Below are 22531 nucleotides of genomic sequence, written 5' to 3' on the forward strand. Positions count from 1 at the left end.
TGTTGGAATGTTTCTGAGAAACAGTCAAGATAGACGAAGAAAAGTCAGTCGATGTTGTTTACTTGGATTTTTGGAAGGCCTTGCTCCAAGTACTACACTTCAGGCTGCTTCACAAATAAGAGCACATGTGTTACAAGGAAGTTATGAGCTTGGATAGAAAATTGGCCGATTGCAAGGAGGCAGAGTGAGAATAAAGGGGACCTTTTCTGGTTGGCTGTCAGTGATTAGTGGTTTTCTGCATGTGTCGGTGTTGGGACCGCATCTTTTCACGTTTTATGTCAATGACTTGGATCATGGAATTGATGGCTTTGCGGCCAAGTTTGCAGATGTTACAAAGATAGGTAGATGGGGAGGTAGCTTTGAGGAAGCAGGGAGTCTGCAGAAGAGAATGGGCGAAGAAGTGGCAAATAGAATATAGTGTAGGGAAGTATATGGTCGTAAACTTTGATAGAAGAAATGAAGGCATAGACTGTTTTCTAAATGGGGAGAAAATTCAAAAATTAGAGGTGCAAAGGGACTTGGGAGTCCTTGTGGAGGACTCCCTAAAGGCTAACTTGCAGGTTGAGTCGGTAGTAAGGAAGGCAAATGCAATGTTAGCACACTCAATTTGAGAGGACAAGAATATAAAAGCAAGGATGTAATGCTGGGGTTTTAAAAGGCATTGGTCTAACTGCACTTGGGAGTATTATGAGCAGTTTTGGGTCCTTCCCTAAGTGAAGATATGCTGGCATTGGAGAGGATCCAGAGAAGGCTCAAGGGAATTATTTTGGGAAAGAAAGGGTTAATGTATGAATGTTTGGTAACTGTGGGCCTGTACTTACTGCAGTTTAGAAGAATGAGAAGGTTCTCATTGAAAGCTGCTGAATATAGAAAGACCTAGGTAGAGTGGATGTGGATAGGATGTTTCCTATAGTAAGGGAGTGTAGGACCAGAGGGTATAGCCTCAGAATGGAGGGATGTTCCATTAGATGAAGAGAAATTTCTTTGGCCAGAGGATGGTGAATCTATGGAATTCACTGCTACAGATGGCTGTGAATACAAAGTCATTGGGTGTACTTAAAGTGGAGATTAATAGGTTCTTGATTAGTAAGGGCTTTAAAGATTATGAGAATGTGGTTCAAAGGGATAATAAATCAGCTGAGATGGAAGGCTGGAGCAGACTCAATGGACTGAATAGCCTATTTTTGCTCCTATGTCTTATGGTCTTATAGAGATACACTTACAAACAAACCACACCAGCAGCTATATTTCATTAGTTTGAGGTGATTTGGTATTTCGCCAAGGATTAGAAAATTTCTGCAGATTGGTCATGAGGAGCATTCTGACTTGCATCACCATGTGGTCTGGCGGGGCCACTGCACAGAATCAGAAAAAAACTGCAGAGGGTGGTAAACACAGCCATCCCCTTCAAGGGCATCAGCCTCCCCATCATTGAAAACATTTCAAAAGTCAATGCCTCAAAAAGGCAGCATCCCCATGCTCTCTTCTCATTACCACCATCAGAGAGGAGGTACAAAAATGTTAAGACAACACACTTAATGTTTGAAGAACCGCTTTTTCACTTCTGTCAGATTTCTGAATGGTGAATGAACCAACCCATGAACACCATCTCACTATTTTTGCTCTCTTGTTGCACTACTTTATTCATTTTTATATAGATATTTCTTACTGTAATTCATAGCATCTTTTTATGCATTGCATTGTACATCTGCCTTAAAATAACAAATTTCACAACATATATCAGTAATAATTATGATATTCAAATCCAACTAAATAATAGTCGGATGTGCATCCTCATGGAGGGATCAGAAGTGCAGAGAGTGAGCAATTTCAGGTTCCTGGGTGTCAATATCTCTGAGGATCTGACCTGGTCCCAATACATTGATGCTGCTATAAAGGAGCCAAAACAGCAGTCAGGTGTCAGGTCTCTCAGTGGGAGAGCATTTTGGAAATAGTGATCACAATTCTATATCCTTTACCATAGCATTGGAGAGGGATAGGAGCAGACAAGTCAGGAAAATGTTTAATTGGAGTAAGGGGAAATATGAAGCTATCAGGCAAGAACTTGGAAGCATAAATTGGGACCAGATGTTCTCAGGGAAATGTGGCAAATATTCAGGGGATATTTGCGTGGTGTTCAGCATAGGTACGTTCCAATGAGACAGGGAAAGGATGGCAGGGTACAAGAACCATGGTGTACAAAGGCTGTTGAAAATCTAGTCAAGAAGAAAAGCTTACAAAAGGTTCAAAAAACTAGGTAATGATAGAGATCTAGAAAATTATAAGGTTAGCAGCAAGGAGCTTAAGAATGAAATTAGGAGAGCCAGAAGGGGCCATGAGAAGGCCTTGGTGAGCAGGATTAAGGAAAACCACAAGGCATTCTACAATTATGTGAAGAGCAAGAGGATAAGATGTGAGAGAATAGGACCAGTCAAGTGTGACAGTGGAAAAGCGTGTATGGAACCAGAGAAGGTAGCAGAGGTACTTAATGAATACTTCGCTTTAGTATTCACTACGGAAAAGGACCTTGGGATGATTTACAGCGGACTGAAAAGCTTGAGCATATATACATTAAGAAAGAGGATGGGCTGGAGATTTTGGAAAGCATAAAGTTGGATAAGTCACCGGGACGAGACGAGATATACACCAGTCTACTGTGGGAGGAGATTGCTGAAACTCTGGCAATGAGCTTTACATCATCAATGGGGATGGGAGAGGTTCCGGAGGATTGGAGCGGTTCCAGAGGATTGGAGCATTGCAGATGTTGTTCCTTTATTCAAGAAACAGAGTAGAGATAGCCCAGGAAATAATGTACAAGTGAGTCTTACTTCAGTGGTTGGTCAGGTGTTGGAGAAGATCCTGAAAGGCAGGATTTATGAACATTTGGAGAGGCATACTGTAATATGATTAGGAATAGTCAGCATGGCTTTGTCAAAGGCAGGTTGTGCCTTACGAGCATGAATGAATTTTTTGAGGATGTGACTAAACACATTGATGAAGGTAGAGCAGTAGATGTAGTGTATATGGATTTCAGCAAGGCATTTGATAAGGTACCTCATACAAGGCTTATTGAGAAAGTAAGGAGCCATGGGATCCAAGGGGACCTTGCTTTGTGGATCCAGAATTGGCTTGCCCACAGAAGGCAAAGAGTGGCTGTAGGCAGGTCATATTCTGCACGGAGGTTGGTGACCAGTGGTGTGCCTCAGGGATCTGTTCTGGGACCCCTTCTCTTCATGATTTTTATAAATGACCTGAATGAGGAAGTGGTGGGATGGGTTAGTAAATTTGGCTGATGACACAAAAGTTGGGGGTGTTGTGGATAGTGTAGAGGGCTGTCAGAGATTACAGCCGGACATTGATGGGACGCAAAACTGGGCTGAGAAATGACAGATGGAGTTCAACCCAGATAAGTGAGAGTTGGTTCCTTTTTCCAATGATGGCAGAATATACTATTAATGGTAAGACTCTTGGCAGTGTGGAGGACCAGAGGGGGTCTTGGTGTCCAAGTCCATAGGACACTCAAAGCTGTTGTGCAGGTTGACTGTGTGGTTAAGAAGGCATACAGTGTCTTGGCCTTCATCATCCGTGGGATTGAGTTCAAGAGCTGAGAGGTAATGTTCCAGCTATTTAGGACCCTGGTCAGAGCCCACTTGGAGTACTGTGCTCATTTCTGGTTACCTTACCTCAGGAAGGATGTGGAAACCATAGGAAGGGTGCAGAGGAGATTTACAAGGATGTTGGCTGAATTGGGGAGCATGCCTTATGAGAATAGGTTGAGTGAACTTGGCCTTTTTTCCTTGGAGCAAGGGAGAATGAGAGGTGACCTGATAGAGGTGTATAAGATGATGAGAGGCATTGATCGTATGGATAGTCAGAGGCTTTTTCCCCAGGGCAGAGAGTGGTAAGTGTGTGGAATGGCCTGCTGCTGATGGTGGTGGAGACAGATACAATAGGGTCTTTTAAGAGACTCCTGGATAGGTACATGCAGCTTAGAAAAGTAGAGGTCTATGGGTAACCCTAGGTAATTTTTAAAGTAAGTATGTGTTTGGCACAGCATTGTGAGCCAAAGGGCCTGTATTGTGCTGTAGGTTTTCTATGTTCTATTTTATTAGGAATTTGAGGAGATTTGGTTTGTCACCTACAACATTCAAAAACTTTTCCGTATGTACTGTGGAGAACTTTCTGACAGGCTGCATCACCGTCTGGTGGGGGGGGGGGTGCTAATACATAGGATTGAAAGAAACTACAGAAAGTTGTAAAAGTAGTCAGCTCCATCATGGGACTAGCCTCCATAGTATCCAAGACATCTTCAAGGAGTGATACCTCGGAAAGGCAGCGACCATTATAAAGGACCTCCTTCACCCAGGACATGCCCTCTTCTCATTGCTCCCATCAGGAAGGAGGTACAGAAGCCTGAAAGCACACTCGGTAATTCAGGAACAGCTTCTTACCTTTTGCCATTGGTTTTTGAAAGGGCATTGAACCCATGAACATTACCTCACTTTTTTAATGTCCATTTTTGCACTATTTTTAATTTAATTATTTAATATACACATATGTGTGTGTGTGTGTGTATAACCATATAACAATTACAGCACGGAAACAGGCTATCTCGGCCCTTCTAGTCCATGCCGAACTCTTACTCCCACTTAGTCCCACCGACCTGCACTCAGCCCATAACCCTCCATTCCTTTCCTGTCCATATAGCTGTCCAATTTAACTTTAAACAACAACATCGAACCTGCCTCAACCACTTCTGCTGGAAGCTCGTTCCACACAGCTACCACTCTCTGAGTAAAGAAGTTCCCCCTCATGTTACCCCTAAACTTTTGCCCTTTAACTCTCAACTCATGTCCTCTTGTTTGAATCTCCCCCACTCTCAATGGACAGTTATTACTTAAATGTCAATAATTTTTTTTTCTGTATTTATCATGTATTGCATTGTACCACTGCCGCAAAGTTAAGAAATTCCATGATATAGTGTATGCCAATGATATTAAACCTGATTCTGATTGATTCTGGAATGGTTGAAAAATCATATGCAGATGGCTGGAACAAAACACAACGTGGCAGATCCGTTTTAAACAATATTGTGAAAAATCTTTATTCAATTCTTTGTAAACCAAACATTTTACAAAAAAGCAAATAAACGTTTCCAATGCAGCAGGGAAGTGTGAAACATGCAATGAGCAAAGTGGTGTAAGGATAAAGGATTGAAACGTGGTTATAGGCTGAAATTGTTGGGGGCAAGACAGTGGCTTTAGATGCAAGTTCAACAATTAAATCTGAAGTTTATAAATGGATAGAAACACACATTTCAAAAGTTAAAAAGATAACTATTACTCATCACACTTAAGATTTGCACAGAGCTGGTTAAACTCAGAATCCAACTGAGATGTTGAAGAGCAATGGTGTAAATTTGCTGTCCTACAATTGTTGCTCTAACTCAGGAGTTCTTACCTTTTTCATGCCATGGATCCCAGCACTAACCGAGGGGTCCGTAGACCCCGGGTTGGGAATCTCTGCTCTAACTTCAATTTCCATCACATTAAACATCTAGTCATAGTCCTTAGCACGCATATCAACATCCTATGGTTGTTAGGTTGTACCAATCAGCATTCAAATATAAAATGGTAATATCGGGACTGAGATGCAAGTCAGGACAATGTTCTCACCTGTTCATACGTATACGAATGGCTGTGAAGGCCAAGTCATTGGGAGTATTTAAGGCAGAGATAGATAGGTTCTTGATTAGTCGGGGCATCAAAGGGTATGGGGTGAAAGCAGGGGAGTGGGGATGACTGGATAAAGTGGATCAGCCCATGATTGAATGGCAGAGCAGACTCGATGGGCCGAATGGCCTACTTCTGCTCCTAGGTCTTATGGTATGTAATGGATGAATATTTACTTGTGTGGTTCAGTTAGACACACAGACTGGTGGAGAGCTGAGTTTATTTCCCCAACAAACATCTTGTGTGGTTGGGAGTCTGCCATTTCCCAGTCTGCAAGTCATCAGACCTATGGAGTTCAGTCTCCGCCATCATCCCTGGTGGGACTGGACCTTGTGAGTTAACGCACAATCATACATTTGTAGTTTACTGATTGATACATCCATATGACAAGTCTTTCAACAATAACAATCACTATAACCAGATTAACAAAATTTAAATCAACAAGATTTGAGAATTTAGTCGCCGAATAGAAGGACAAAGATTCATTCATGTGGGAAGGATGTACAGACTTAGGACTACCACCAGTTACAGGTTCCATCTCTGATGTTTAATTAGAACAAAAGAGACATTAGTGAAGTTTTCAAAGACTGCCTCCTTTAACTGTATACCAAACATTGACAACTTGGCCATCAACAGAGGACACTATAACCAGCACCTGTCCTCGTAAGGATGAGTTCCAGGTTATTAAGACAATAATGATTTTAAGTCAAAATGTGACTTCAAGCTTTATACTTATTCCTGTAAGAGAAAAGATGGGAGTGGGGAGCTTCACAAACAGTAGCAAGAGCCAAACACCACCTTCCTATGACCCGTGGAAGAGGTGGATGACACTGCAGACTGCATTGTTGTAGCTCTGCTCCACCTTCACCGAGCTAGCATGCTCCATGTAACTGTTGAGGTCAGGGATACTCTCAGCTGTGTCTCCAAAGCCGTGGTAGTACCCAAACTGGAGTGGGTCGTGATCACCGTGGAGCCCATTGGTGGGACCGCAGGGCCATGCTGGCTGGACACCCACACAACTGCTAGGACTGCCATTCTGGTGAAGGGCTCCACACATTTCTGACAGCGGCTGGCAGCTCTCCGAACCCACTGCTCCACTTTTGCTGCTGGGAGGTGAGACAGGACCATTACAGAACCCGCTGCTCAATTCAGAGGCCATTCCATGTGAGGCGCCATTCCCTCTGCTGATTGGATCTGGAGGGAAGCTGAAAGTGTGGAGGTAGCCATTCGCAGAGGCCAGGTTGGTGAATGGCTCGTCCAGGAAGCTGCAGCCTTCTGCACTGTTGCTGAGACATAGACCTGGGAGGTGGGAACATTGCAGATGTTACTGTTAACGACCATTTCTAACACGTCTTTACCCTCGGGCTGAGCAGCTTGAGCTGGATGAGACTGGGCTGGTAATGCACGAGCTTTAGGTGGTTGGGCTCAGTGGCTGGTCTCAGTCAGGGCCACCACTACCCATAACAGGCAGCTCCAAGTTAGACCTCTCCTCCTCTGGGAACAGGACCTGGAGCAACCTGACCTACGAACTTCACACACACTCGCATGCATTTATGCATTCAAAGACGCACATGGATGGTGTGGCTAAGATAGTCTGGGGTGTGGGGACAGTTGTTGGGTGGGATGAAATAGTGGATAGGGTGTGTTTGGAGTGTGATCTGGTTAAAGTGTTTGGCGGTATTTGGTGGGACATGCTGTGGTAAGGGTATTGGGTGAAGTGTGTTGGGGGTGTAGTCAGGGTGTTGGGGGACGTTGGATGTGTGTGATCAGGGGTTGTGCAGAGTGTGGTTGGAGTGTTGTGTGGGATGTGGTTAGGGTATTGGGGTGTAGTCAGGGCATTCAGAATTTTGGGTGGAGGCAGTGGTTGTTTGCAGGGACATACTGCCACAACACCAGCAATTTTCCATCTATCCATCCCTAGCAATCAAATACAATCCGATTCCAACAGCTCCTCATCCCACTTTTCCACACTTCAACAAAGTGCCATGAGCATGCTAAACTGTTCAACAACCTAACCTGAAAATAAAAGCCATGGTGCTGATCCAGCCTGACATAAGGGACATGTAGCAGGAGCAGGGAGGAAGCGTTTGTTCCACAGAAGAGGAAGATGATGTGGAGAATGTTACCGGAGGGCTGTAGTCATATTCCCGGCACCAGCTAGGGCAGAGTCTCTGGCTGATAGGGAGGAGGCAGGAGGGGTGGGGGGAAAGAGAGAGAGTTCACATTTAAGAGCAAGGAGGTGGAGTTTAGTTAATGAGCAGAATTGAAGGTGATGATCAGACAGACTCCGATAGGGAGAAGTTGGCTGAGGTGATCTCACTTTGAAGAACGTGAGGGCAAGAATTTTAGCCACAGTACTGCCTCCTTTCTGCCTGCTCCCATGTGACACAGCAGCACAGCACTAGCTCTAACCAAGCTCCTGACTGTAGCCCCACAGAACAGTTATAGGTAGAGGCAGTTTTAACTCCAATCCTGGTCACAGAGAATTCCACATCCTGCCAGCTTGTGAGTGCCAGCAGACACCCCTAGCAACAGTTTGGATCAGGGGAGTGGGCCAAGAGGATGATACACAGAAGATTAAGGTCACAGTGAAAATTATCCAATTAGCTGATGTCAGGGACTAGAACTTTTTGTTCTTCAATATTGCAACATAATGAGTGTAATGGCAACACAAGTACAAAGTGATTTGAAAAGCTGAATTAGTTGCACATACACTCAATAACCACTTTATTCGTTAATGTAAATATCTAATCAGCCAATCATGTGACAGCAACTCAATGCACAAAAGCCTGCAGACATGGTCAAGAGGTTCAGACTGTGACCTAAGTGACTTTTGACAATGGAATGATTGCTGGTGCCAGATCAGATGGTATAAGTATCTGAGAAACTGCTGATCTTCTGGGATTATTATGAGAGAGGTCGGGGAGAATGGCTAGACTAGTTCAAACTGACAGGGAGGCAACAGTAACTCAAATAACCACATGTTACAAGAGTGGTGTGTAGAAGAGCAACCCTGAATGCACAACCCATTGAATCTTGAAGTGGATGGTCTACAGCAGCAGACCACATTATTAGGTACAGGAGGTAGCTAACAAATTAGCTACTGAACGTAGGTCAAGCTAACTAAATATTTTCTTGGAACCACAGATCATAGGGTTATGCTGATCTCTTGAAAGAAACTGATTTTGTATGACATTAATGTGCATACAAACAACACCGAATTACTGTCATCTCTGCTATTTGGTGATGCCCTTACTCCACAGACACCCTCTGCTTCTCTCATCTCTTTTCACTATTTCACGGGAGATCATTACCATCTCAATAGTCTTGTTTTTGCAGCAACAAATTACTTCTCACCAAATCCCATGCAGACAACAGGCCCAGAGCGTGTAAAAAGAGTGGCTGTGCCAAATTCAGATAGCCTGAATGATGAGGTGCATAAAGGAAAAGACAAGGCCAAAAAAAATAATGAGCCTATGGAGAAAATGCAGCGTGGAGGGGTGAAAGGAAATTCAATAAGTTCAAGGAGGGCATGAAAAAATACTGACAGAGAAAAATCAAAGAAAATTCACACAATTAATATGGAGCAAGAGAATAACTGGCATTGGAGAGGTTTGTGAAAATTATCCTGAGTTAATGTATGAAAAGTGTTTGATGACTCTGGAGTTTAGAAGAATGAGGTGTATCTTATTGAAGCTTGTTCAATATTGAAAGGCTTAGACAAAGTGGATGTGGAGACTATGCTTCCAATAATGGGGGAATATAGGACCAGAGGGCACAGCCTCAGAATAGAGGGATGTCTCTTTAGAACAGATGAGGAGGAATTTATTTCTTTAGCTAGAGGCAGTGTATCTTTGTCATTCATTGCCATGGGTGGCTGAGGAGGCCAAGTCACTGAGTATATTTAAAGCAGAGGTTGATAGGTTCTTGATTAATAAGGGTGTCAAAGGTTTCAGGGAGGAGGCAGCAGAATGGGGTTGAGTGGGATAATAAGTCAGCCATGATTGAATGTTGAAGTAGATTCAATGGGTTAAATAGCCTAATTTTTAAGGCTGAATGTCTTATGATCTTATGAAGAAAATCCAATAAATTTAATGAAGAATACTTCCTAAGTTTTTTCTGCCTGACTACATTCAAGCTTTATTTGAAAACAATGGCACCATCCTGTATAACGACTAGTCCTAAATCACAACCCACCATTCAGCACTGGGCTTGGGTAACCAGGAGCAGGTCTCTTCTGGGAAGGGTGATATTCTGACTCACTCCTTTACCCCACTGACCAGCAGGAGTAGTGGTTGTGATGTCCAGGGAGAAGGTCTAATGAACCTCAGCTTGCTGTAGAAGAGGAGCAAAGACCAATGAGGGATAAGGAGAGGGAAAGAAAATCCTCAAGGAAATTCCTTCTGTGGAAAAAACTGAATGTCCATTCTTATTCATCCAACTTTCAGTAGAAGTGAATTATATTTCTGTACATATACAGTGGATTCTGGTTAATTGGGCCACATAGGAACAAGTATATTTTGGCCCCACTAAGCGGCTTTCCCAATAATCTGAAGTTTCATGGAAATAGTTAGAAATGTATAAAAAAAAAAGACAAACTACGGTTTGAGTAACAAATTAGAAAACTACCAATACAGTACTTTAAAAATGTTTATTAATTCCTAATAGTTATCAACAGTTGAATTCAATGTACGCCGACATGTTCTTTTGATTGACTAAATAAACAAAATCAGCGCAGACACCTAGTGCAGATAGTGGATTGCTTTCAAATCGTGCTTTCAATGACTGCATTCTCCAAATCTTCATTTTAATTGTAAAATTCAAGATGATTGTCGATACGAATTCTTCATAGTAATGTACACAGTACAGAAATAAAGAGAAAGACAATTCAGAAGAGTATTGTTCACTGCGATTTCACTACTTCAACAAAGAAAAATGAAGAATTTGAAAGTATCGACAATCATCTTAAATGCTACAATAAAAATCAAGATTTCAAAGACACAATCATTGAGCATTATAGGAAGGCATTTCTGCACTCGGTGCCTACACTGATTTTGTTCATTTACAGTCAAGCAAAGGAACGCTGCAGTGTACACTTGATAAATTCCTTCAGCAATAACTATTAGGAACTAATAGTGTTATAATACTGTAGTAGTATTGGTCATGTTTTAATTTGTTCTGTATTTCATTTAAATACATAATTTGTTACTCAGTTAAATGGTAGTTTGTCTTTTCTAGACCTTTTTAATTACTTTCAAGAAACCAGTTAATTGGAGCAGCCACTTAATTGGGCCAAACTGTACTCGTCCCAATGTGTCCCAAATAACCAAATTCATTATATATTTGCATAAACAATATTGAAAGTGGAAAAATTAACATTATGTCACATCCTAGTAAACTGTAGAACTGAAACACCATCACATGAATTTTTGATACTTCAGACAAAAACACTTGAGTGAAATCATCTAAGATGTTCCAAAACAGGGGCTGAAACCATTCCATGTACTCAGCCTTATCTGGTATCAACAGATATCCAACATGTCCAGTTCATCATTAATACCTGTTATGTCTTATTATCCACATCATGTAATTAAGTGACATCATAACCAAAGCTTATTTTTAATTTTATATTAAGGAACTTTCTCCTGTTCACGTTGAGAACACCGATATTCAGGACGATGTGAAAATACTGGAGTGTACACGTAGACCTGATTGTAGTTTTAACTGCAGAACATTCTAACTCGTTGTATCACCACCTGGGATGGAGGCTCCAACGTACAGGATTGAAAGAGGCTGCAGAGGGCTGTAGACTCAGCCAGTCGACCACGGGCACAACCCTCCTCACCATTGAAGACATTTTCAAGAGGCAGTGCTTCAACAAAGGTTGCATCAATCATTAAGGACTCCAACCATTCTCAACGTACCCTCTTCTCATTACTACCATTAGGGAGGAGATACAGGAGCCTGAAGACCCACACTCAATGATTCAAAAACAGCTTTTTCCCCTTCACTATTGGATTACTGAACAGTACCCATGAACACTGCCTCATTATTCCTTTTCTTTGCACTATTTATTTATTTAAAATTTATAGTAATTTTATGTCTTGCACTATATTGCTGTCACAAAACAACAAGTTTCACATCATCTAAATTAGTAATAATAAATCTGCTTCGCACTCTGATTTAATCAGAGGAAACCCAACTTTCTGGACAAACAAGGTTTGGGACCCGATCCCTGGGCAACATCTCACAAGCAGTTCTGGTTACAAGGTTTGTAAGTGTGATTTCTGTGCCTTGATGATGGGCAGGTCCGATGAACTGATCGTAGTGATAGATCGATGCCTACTTTGAGCAGCTGCCTTGCAGGGCTTTCACTCCGAAACTGACAACGTCCTCAGTGATTTTATCTTTGTGCTCTAATGAACCCTGTATGCCCAGCCATGGGTTTGACTCAATAACTCTCTTGGCAGCTAGTTTCTTGCCTATTTAACCTGCTTTAGCATAGCTGGTGTACAAGTGTAGCAATAATTTAGGGCTATTACTCTTTTGCCGTTTCCCCATTACCACGCTCTTTCTATAATTCCTTTCACAATTTTAAGGGATACGAATAACCTAGGACCAATCACAGTGCAGTGAATTGAGCATTCCTAAATCTGGATAAACATTCACCTAGTCACAAACTCTGAGCCTCCTCTCACCATCTCTATTCTCACACTTCAATCTCTTTTTAATATCATTGGAAAACAAACTCTCCATAGCTTAAGCAACACACACAAAATGCTGGTGGAACGCAGCAGGCCAGGCAGCATCTCTAGGAAGAAGTACAGTTCACGTTTTGGGCCAAGACCCTTCGTCAGTACCAACTGAAAGAAGAGATAGGAAGAGATTTGAAAGTGGGAGGGGGAGATCCGAAATGATAGAAGACAGGAGGAGGATCATGGGATGGGAGGCCTAGGGAGAAAGAAAGAAGGAGGGGAGCCCAGAGGAAGATGGAGAGCAGGCAGGGAGTGATTGTGAGAGGGAAAGAGAGAGAAAAAAAGTAGATGTGGCAGTCTCTTGCAAAAATGCCATCCCCTTCTCGCAATTCCTCCGTCTCCGCCGCATCTGCTCTCAGGATGAGGCTTTTCATTCCAGGACGAAGGAGATGTCTTCCTTTTTTTACAGAAAGGGGCTTCCCTTCCTCCACCATCAACTCTGCTCTCAAACGAATCTCTCCCATTTCACGCACAACTGCTCTCACCCCATCCTCCTGCCACCCCACTAGGAATAGGGTTCCCCTGGTCCTCACCTACCATCCCACCAGCCTCCGGGTCCAACATATAATTCTCCGTAACTTCCGCCACATCCAATGGGATCCCACCACCAAGCACATCTCCCCCCCGCCTTTACGCTTTCCGCAGGGATCGCTCCCTATGCGACTCCCTTGTCCATTCTTCCCCCACAATCCCTTCCCACCGCTCTCCCTCCTGGAACTTATCCTTGTAAGCAGAACAAGTGCTACACCTGCCCCTACACGTCCTCCCTCACCACCATTTAGGGCCCCAGACAGTCCTTCCAGGTGAGGCAACACTTCACCTGTGAGTTGGCTGGTGTGATATACTGCCTCCGGTGCTCCCGATGTGGCCTTCTATATATTGGTGAGACCCGACGCAGACTGGGAGACCATTTCGCTGAACACCTACGCCTTGTCCGCCAGAGAAAGCAGGATCTCCCAGTGGCCACACATTTTAATTCCACATCCCATTCCTATTCTGATATGTCAATCCATGGCCTTCTCTACTGTCAAGATGAAGCCACACTCAGGTTGGAGTAACAACACCTTATATTCTGTCTGGGTAGCCTCCAACCTGATGGCATGAACACTGATTTCTCTAACTTCTGTTAATGCCCCACCTCCCCTTCTTACCCCATCCCTTATTTATTTATGATGCCTCCCCCTTTTTTTTCTTCTTCTCTCTCTGTCCCTCTCACAATCACTCCCTGCCTGCTCTCCATCTTCCTCTGGGCTCCCCTCCCCCTTTCTTTCTCCCTCGGCCTCCCATCCCATGATCCTCCCCCTTCTCCAGCTCTGTATCTCTTTTGCCAATCAACTTTCCTGCTCTTAGCTTCATCCCTCCCCCTCCTGTCTCCTCCTATCATTTCAGATCTCCCCCTCCCACTTTCAAATCTCTTACTATCTCTTCTTTCAGTTAGTCCTGATGAAGGGTCTTGGCCCGAAATGTCGACTGTATCTCTTCCTATAGATGCTGCCTGGCCTGCTGTGTTCCACCAGCATTTTGTGTGTTGCTTGAATTTCTAGCATCTGCAGATTTTCTTGTGTTTGCGTCTCCATAGCTTACATTGCTAGTACCCGAGTTTGCACATGAAATTCTCCATTGTTCACCAACCCTTCTGTCTGGATGTATAAATCTCCCTCTGATTTGGAGGCAACTAATAGGACCACAGTCTGTGCATCTGAATTACTGTTATTCCTTCTTCTTTCCTGCAGTCTGAAACGTGGAGTATTAAATCAGTGTGAAGTTCCCACACTGATGATTTTCTTTTTTTTTAAACTGGTGTGGGATTGGAATGTTTAAACTTGCTGCAATTACAGCAAAGCACAAGTCCAATTACACTTTTCAAACAGGATTCTGTAAACTGTAATTGAGAGGTACACACAATGGTCACTAATGAGTATGATCATTGTGTAGCTCTACAAAGCTGCTCTGCCCCTTTAGATTTGGTATAGTTACTTGTCTGGGGAAGAATTGTGCCACAACAGTGGCGGATGAGGCAAAGGAGGTGGGGTACATGTTGGGTGGGAGGAGGGCATTTATGAAAGATGGTGGGAAGAGGGGAGAAGGTGAGAAAGACTGGGAGCAGGTCCAAAGGGTGCCCAACCCACAGTGATTTTAGCATCTTCAATCTTGTCAGGCTTTCAGCATTTATGATTTTTTTTGTCAAAACCATTCATTCAAAATGTGCATATTCCACTTCAGAACGCTGGAATTTAACCTGAACGAGGAGACTGTACAATACAAACTTGTAAAGTGCACAAATATAACCTACCCTGCACTGTAAGTAGATGGTTCTGACACTACTTCTGCACAAACTAAACTCTCATACATCACACATCAGCTTCTGCAGCAGCAGTAAAATATGCAGGGCTTCACAATCTGCTGTGAGAGTTTGGTATCGGGTCATTTTTCATTGTATGGACCAACCTGGTCCAGAGTCAAGGGGAAGGTACGATTGTTACCCAAGGGAAAAGCCAACAGAACAAACAAGGTCTTAGCTCTGAAAGCATCATTTGAACATCTGGCTGACATTGGCTAGTCAGGGTCAGAAGCTTTTGCCGAAGAACTACCCACCATGCCAGGAATCACAGTGCCTTAGTGAAGGGATGAGAATAAAGTAAGCAACAAAGACAAAAATACGACTCTGAAGTACCAATGCTATTTATTAAAAAAAAATTGTGGAAACATGTTTGACACATCATCTCAAAGCACCAGAGTTATCAGAAGAAAAGGAGTCAATTATCTATAAGCACCCTTTGTAACCTCAGAACACCGCTGAGAAATTCACTGCCAGTGAAGTTATTCATCAAGTGGGGTCACTACTTTAATGCAAGAAACAGAGTGAACAAGATTGCACAGCAAGATCCCAATAAAGGAATGAGATACAGCCCAGTCAGTTGTTTTTAGAATTAATGTTTGAGGGGCAAACTTTCACCAGCACTCCCTTACTTCAAAGGGATTTTTCAGTACCTCCCATCATAGCAAACACATCATAACGGACTAAAAGCAAATAGGACAGATTCCCACTGTAATATATTTTGTACATGTATACCATGCAGGTAGAAGTTGTATTTACAGAGCACTCAGTCATCCTATGAGCTGATAACTGGGCAACTTTCCATCCCCTAGCTGCTCCAGGATGTAAAAGCTTTTGTTTGAAAACACTGAGCAGTGGTGATAATGACTCACTGGAAGGCAGCAGCCCAGATCATGAATCACAGCAAAGGAAACACAGTTTTTGTAACTGCTACATGTCAAAAGTCATATGCATATTTATTTAGACAGCGGCATGGGGTCTGCATTGGAGAGACTGTGAAGACTTCAACATCTTGGTCCCTAAAAGATACACCCTCCTGAGCTGTGGGGTCCTCTCTGATCTCAGCTGGGAGTTCGCCAGCCCCACCTGAAATGGCACGAGGCTGGAACTCTGGGCAAATGCCATGCAGGTCGTCATCGGCGGTATAGTCTGCTGTGCTCCTGAAGCCATCAATTCCTAAAGCTGTGAGAAGGAGGAATCTGCCATGAGCATACACGCTCTGAAGAGGAGACCACCCTGCAAAGTGGAACTCTTGCGAGTGCTGTAACTTGTTCTGTAACACCACCGACGCAATTCACATCTATCAGAAGACTCCACTCGTATGTCTGTGCTGCAGTCCGAGTCATTCTGACTGGAGTGTCTCTCTCCTTACTGTCATTCCCAGTGCAGTATACGTCCTAAAGGTACAGTCCCACTGTGACATACCTCTGCCCTCACAGTCACCAACCATATTCCCTTCTCTCCAGTCGCCCCTATACACCCCTCCCCTCCTCAGTCATCCCCATATTTCCCTCCCTTCCCCTTACTGTGACCACCCATAATTCCTTCTCTGCAGTCACCCTGTACATTCCTCTCCTCACAGTCACCCCTATACAACCTTCTCCACTGCCAGTCACTCCCTGTGAAGGGTCCATGTCCAGATGCTCATACTGTGATTAATCTCAATGTATGGCAGGAATTACTAAAAAAAATAAACCAATAGTGTATTATGTCTTTGCTGAATACATTTTAATTAAAATACGACTCAGTCATTTTAGTGGTGCTGTGATAACTTCTGAATGATGAAAGCTGAGTTCTCAGGCTGCCTACTGTCAGTACTTGTCAGTTGGTTTCAGATCCCTGAACTTGATGCTGCACCAATGTCTGCGAGATGCCAGACTGCCCCAGTGTCAAAACGTGTGCTGGATTTAGATGTTGTAATTAAAAGAATCAAACTTAATCAGAACAGACTAAAATGTTTTAAATATGTTGAAACATTTGGCAGATAAAGAAAGTGCCCTAGATTGGTAGTGTGGAGAAGGTGTGCACACAGAATGATGGATAGGGAGCGAGGGTCAGAGGGAAGTGGGAAAGGTAGGGCGAGTCAAAGAGTAGAGAGGGAAGTACAAAGGATTGAAGGACGGCGGGAAGAGGTATGAAGAGGGGATGCAGAATGGAGCAGAGGAAAATTCAGAATCTCAGTTACACTCCATTGTGGAGGGACAGAAGTGTCCAGGTTAGCAAAAATATTAAAGCTTCTCAAATACAAAGTTAAAAATTATTTAAGCAGCCAAACAAGAATAGTTACTGCCAAGTAGATTACATTGTGCGGACATAGTCAGTCGAGTATGGTACCTCGTTATACACCGTGGACAGGGTGCAGACCATTACTCGGACTGTGTAGAGCCTGAGTGGATAGGTGGGAAAGGTGAAACGATAGGGTTTTGGTTCTCTGCGATGTCAGCATTGAAGTGTTCAAAACCTGGTTTATAGATCGACTTCTTCATTTTCAAGATCAATCCAAGATTCCAGGCCATGATTCAAACCCCAGCTGGAAGAAACTATACGCAGAGGAAATGTAGACCGCACAGTCCTCCATGGAGATCGGTTTTCAATCCATTGCAGCATAAAAGGGACATAAATGGTATGAGAAACAAAGCAGGATAGGAGGAAGTGGAAAATCAGCCCAAGGTAGACCTCAACTTAGTCCAGGAAAGAAAGATCAAGCTCCATCAAATGATAAATTTAGAATTTCAACCATGAATAATTTGAGGCATCCTTAAAGTGTTCCTTAATTCAGACTTGGTTTTTACTTTCCCATTGTTCTGAAATGTGATAGAAGTAAACTGAAGAGGAACATTCAAAAGGGAATTGCAAGAAAATATTAACATTACAATTCTGCAGCACTGAGGAAACAGGGAAAGGGATTATTTGGAGATGTTAAATTACCAGAGTAGCTGGGCACTTCAGAATACCTTTCTCCCATGACAGAAGACCCTCTGATTTTATGGCCTTAAATTGACACAGTAGATGAAATGTCACTGAAATACTTTTGAAGGGTAAAATGTCAGAACATAGAAACTGCAGCATTGAGCCTATGCACACCCAGGCCCCAGAAGTGCAGCAATACTGCACAGATATTCTACTTCTGTGATGTTCAGAGAGTGACAAACATTTGTCTCTAGGACACCTGGGGTCATTCTTTAAAACAATACCTCAAGATAACTGTCATTTACCTAAGGGGACAGACTCAGTTTAACCTCGCCAGCATTGCCAGGATTGCAGCAGTCCCTTTGAACTGTGCTGGAGCGAGTTTGTGAGTTTAAACTAACCTTCTATCTAAGTGACAGAGCTACAGGTGATGGCGCACATCAGCAAAGGCTGTGTAATATCTGTCCTTTCCCTGTTCAGTTGATTACTGAGGTGACAACACAAGTGCAATGACACTTATGAAAAATAAGATCATTAATGAGTGGATGAAGTTGCATACCTTCAGTTCTAGGTTTCTTGATTCCACTGTGCTCAGATTCTTCATGGCTTCTCTTGCGGTTGGTTCCTGTGTAACCATTTAGCCCGTCGGTGATCAAGTTATCCCGGTAAAGACCGCTGGCGATGCCATTGGTGTAGAAACCATTCAGCTGATGGTTCTGCACATTGCACAGGAACTGGGAGCACTCACGGAACCCCTGAGCCAAGGCAAGCTGAGCTGCTGTCAACCCATTGGCATTCCTTAAACTGCACAAAGCAACAGGGAAACAATTACACTCCATCCTGACATCAGGCTTCAAACACAGGAGAGATCTGGACATATGGGAAAGATTAGTTGGGCAATTTGTTGAAGGCGATATGAAAGACTGCATTAGAAATAAATGCATTAAAATAATCTACCAATAACAGCATTACAGCATTGGTACTTGGTTCTGAAATTAGGTTTGCTTAATTGGAAATTATTATAATCACGCATGGATGTCTGAAGCAGATTTCAAAATCACTAGCAGATTCAACCTCTCAGAAAGACAATTTTAAACAAAACTTTTATTCACTCAGATGTGAAATATCTGGCTCTTATTCCATTATGAATAATCCTAAACTGATTAGGCCTATTCATAAAACTGTATCACATTAGTTTTTACAAAATGGGAGATTTAGCCAGTTACATTTTCCTTAGCTTTAGTATTTAAATTAAAATTTCTTAAATGGATAAAATTTAAAATATTTCAAAATTAAATACATCCACTGATCCTCTACTTCTTTGCTCCTAGCTTACAATCTGAAGCTAACCTTGTATATCCTATGTATTTATATATCCTATGATCTGGGATAAATTCAATAATATTAATGGCTTCCAAAACTACAAACATCGAGTGCCAAAGTCTTTGCTCTCTTAAAAGGTCTGAGTTCAGAAAGCTAATCTATTTTGTGATTCAATGATTGGGGAGAGCAGGTCACACGGCCCTGTGTTTTGCTTCGTCATTCATGAAGTTAATGGTCAATCCTGTGCTGCAAACCTGATCTCCATTCCCCCCATGCCCTTGTGCTACTAATAGTGAATGCAGTTCACTCACAGACCAGATGCTCCCCTGGTCATCCCTACCTGCAGTTCCACAAGCTTGTTCTGTTTCCTTCTAGTCAAAGGCTCTTCAAACTGAAACATTAACCATGTTCCTTTTTCCACAGATATAGCCTGACCTGCTGAGTACTTCTAGCACTTTTTGTTTTATTTTAGAGATTTCAGAGGGAATCTAGTCACTGATGTAATCTCCCAGTGTCTGAACCATTAGATTTAGAAAATAAACAAGCAATATTTGTATATTACCCAACTTACTAAACAGGATCTTTTTCAAATATGCTTCTCCCAAGAGCAAACTGACATTTCTTCTTTCCCTTGTCACCTCACAGCTTCATCTCCATAGCAGCCAACTATTCCTTCATTGCCCAATGCATTAGCTGGGTCCTCACCTCCCTTGTGTGCTTCCAGTTCAACTAGTCTCTGCGCCTCTGTGGATGTGAACTTCCTTCCAATGAGGACATTTATAGTAGCAGGTGCAGAAAGAAGGCCTGGAAGATCATCGGGGACAACAGTCACCCCAACCATAAACTGTTTTAGTTGTTTCTGTCTGGCAAATGCTACTGCAACATTAAAGCCAGGACCAATAGACTACAGGACGACATCTTTCTAAAAGCCATTAGACTTTTAAATTCACATATCTGTACATTACAATGGGGTCATAACGCAAAGATTTTTACTCCCTCATCTTGTGGGATGGATGCAAGATTTAAATAAATTCTAAAAAATTCTAATTTTAATCCTTGTAGTTTCTTCTCCAGCCAAAAGCTTCTGACAATAGCGCTCCCCAACCCTATGTGCAAGTACTGTTGTCTATCCCTCACCTACTAAGACCCTTTCAACCAACTCATCCCACACCACACCATTCTGCTCTACCAGTGAAGTTTCATCTCCTTTCATCTAACATTGCCAACATCTAAACCCCTCCTCATCAATTTTTTCCTCAGTTTAGCTGTCTAGCACCACACCCTACTCACTACCCCAATTTCATAACTGGAACACAATACATCACCACCATGGGGCCTCATGCCCAAGCACAGACCAACTTCCACTACCAGACACTTTACACACACCCCCTCCAATTTCTCCATTTTTAATATATCTTTCAGATTCATCACTTGCCATGACCCGCCAACCCACATACACGCTGGAAACACCCAATTTCACCTACTCACCACATCCTTTCTTCCTCCAAGACACTCCTTCATGTCAGAAGTATTTTAATGTCAATTTTTACCCAAGTGCGTGGACTAGATTGGTTAATGAAGGAAAAAAACATAGATACTTTTGGATTATTGAATTCTTAGACATAATTTCCCAAACTTGTTTATGGTCCTGCAGATTTAAAAAAAAAATCAAGTATCACTTAACCAAGACAGAGGATTAAAAGCCAGAATTTCATTAGAGCAGATAAAACTTGTTGCCAGTGTTTCAGGGTGCATTTTAAAAATGAAATGTGTATATATACTCAAGTTTTTACAGGGTGTAAAATTGCAATTTATGAAGGTTAAATCTGCAATCAGAAATTCGTCATAGAACAAGTTACAACAAAGTCTGCAGTGAGTTCTCAGTTCTGGACTAAACTGAACACTTCAGAGAGAAATAAACAGAAAAGCATATCCTTAAGGCAAACACACTAATGATTTTATTAAGAATATTTGAAGTGGCTGAGGTTACAATTTCTAACTAGATTATTGCTCATTTAGCTTTCCTGAGGAAAAGGTGGAAATCAATGAAATTATAGTTAGTTAAGGCCAGGCCTCTTCAGTGAACTAGGCAGAGCCCCTCAATAAAGTAATCAATGGGCAGACAGAGATGGTCCAATTGTTTATTTAACTTCAATTTACAGATTTGGCAACGCCATTGAGCGATTTTACAAACGCTCACTTAAGTGGTCAAAGCTACAGGTGACACAATATTTGATATGGCAGAATTGATTGGCAATACTGACAATGCAATTCATTGATAACTGCCTGCACAAGTACAATAGCAAGTGTCAAGAAGTAGCAACGTTTGTGGATCAGATATATACACACACACACACACCATGAAAGACAACAATCTGGATCCAATAATCAAGCATCAGACAATTAATTCATCAAGAGCTAAATGATGGGCCAAAGATGACAGAATCCAATACCATTCCTCGTGTTTGTACAGAAGAATTGACATCCACATCCGTACACAAGCCACAAATATGCTAGCTATCAAAGCTCTACAGAATAGAGATAATGAGCAATTTATTTTAATACAGGGTGGTGAATCTGTGGAATTCATTAACACAGATGACTGTAGAGACCAAGTCATTGGGTATAGAGCAGCGACTAATAGGATCTTGATTAGTAAAAGTGTCAAAGGTTATGGGGAGAAGGCGAATAGGGTTGAGAAGGATAATAAATCAGCCATGATGGAATGGCGGAGCAGATTCTATGGATGGCCTAAATCTGCTTCCATGTCTTCTGGTCTAAATCTAATCTCTTCTTCAGCCCCTTCAACACAAACCAAATTCAATGACCATTTGGAGGGTCTATTGGGTGGACTTGTGAATAATGAGCATTGCTTCCAACCCAAGGAAAAATAAAAGATGATTGAGCTGCCCAAAAAGAAGTTTTGATGTAATTATCTGTAACTGGGTAAACGTTCTTAAATCATTTGTAACACACAAATGAAGCGAAGTGTCTTGTGAAGGATCTCTCAGTGAACTAGACTGAACATGTTGATAAGCAATGGAAGGTCGATTTCCCTCTGCACAGATAAAAGAGTAGTACTTGGAAGAGGCTGGAGAAAATCTCAGCTGGTACACAGGTGTCATCAGCAAATGGTAATGGCATGGTCACTGAGAACCTCACAGAGCCTGCACGACACAGTGGATGTAAAATTCACAAACACCCACCACAGGCTAACACTGGAAGGTATAATCTCAATCTTACAAATTAGTTTCACCACCTACTTCATCTAAAACAGCAGTGTTGATAGTCAATAGCATCCTCCAGATAAATATCATCAGCAGTGGAGATGAGTCATATTTCCTGAGGGCATTTTCTTGTGGAACCGAAGATTTAAGATGAGGACAGACAAAGGATGGAGTATTACATCAAAAAAAGCCTGTCTGAAATGAATTGAATTACTTTTCAGGTACCATGGTCCTGCAAGAAATGCA

The 22531-nt window shown here is 42.3% G+C and overlaps 1 protein-coding gene across 5 annotated transcripts in view; it reads right to left on the bottom strand.

Moving 5' to 3' along the window:
- Nucleotides 1-5090: 5090 nt before the first annotated feature.
- The window catches only part of ankrd10a (ankyrin repeat domain 10a), a 53508-nt gene continuing 36067 nt past the window's right edge, over nucleotides 5091-22531 (bottom strand). For 2 of the 5 annotated variants that reach the window (XM_072258900.1, XM_072258901.1), the window contains exons 5-6: nucleotides 18295-18539; nucleotides 5093-7031 (exon numbers count right to left, since the gene is read on the bottom strand). In XM_072258900.1, coding sequence (XP_072115001.1) covers nucleotides 6535-7031; nucleotides 18295-18539 — 742 coding nt within the window. In that variant the 3' untranslated portion in view covers nucleotides 5093-6534. Of the gene's footprint in view, nucleotides 7032-15153; nucleotides 16008-18294; nucleotides 18540-22531 lie in introns of those variants that run through there. The other 3 variants (XM_072258899.1, XM_072258898.1, XM_072258902.1) reach the window with 3 other exon arrangements.

Source organism: Mobula birostris, chromosome 5, assembly GCF_030028105.1.
Source record: "Mobula birostris isolate sMobBir1 chromosome 5, sMobBir1.hap1, whole genome shotgun sequence".
In the NCBI taxonomy this organism is placed as follows: Eukaryota; Metazoa; Chordata; class Chondrichthyes; order Myliobatiformes; family Myliobatidae; genus Mobula; species Mobula birostris.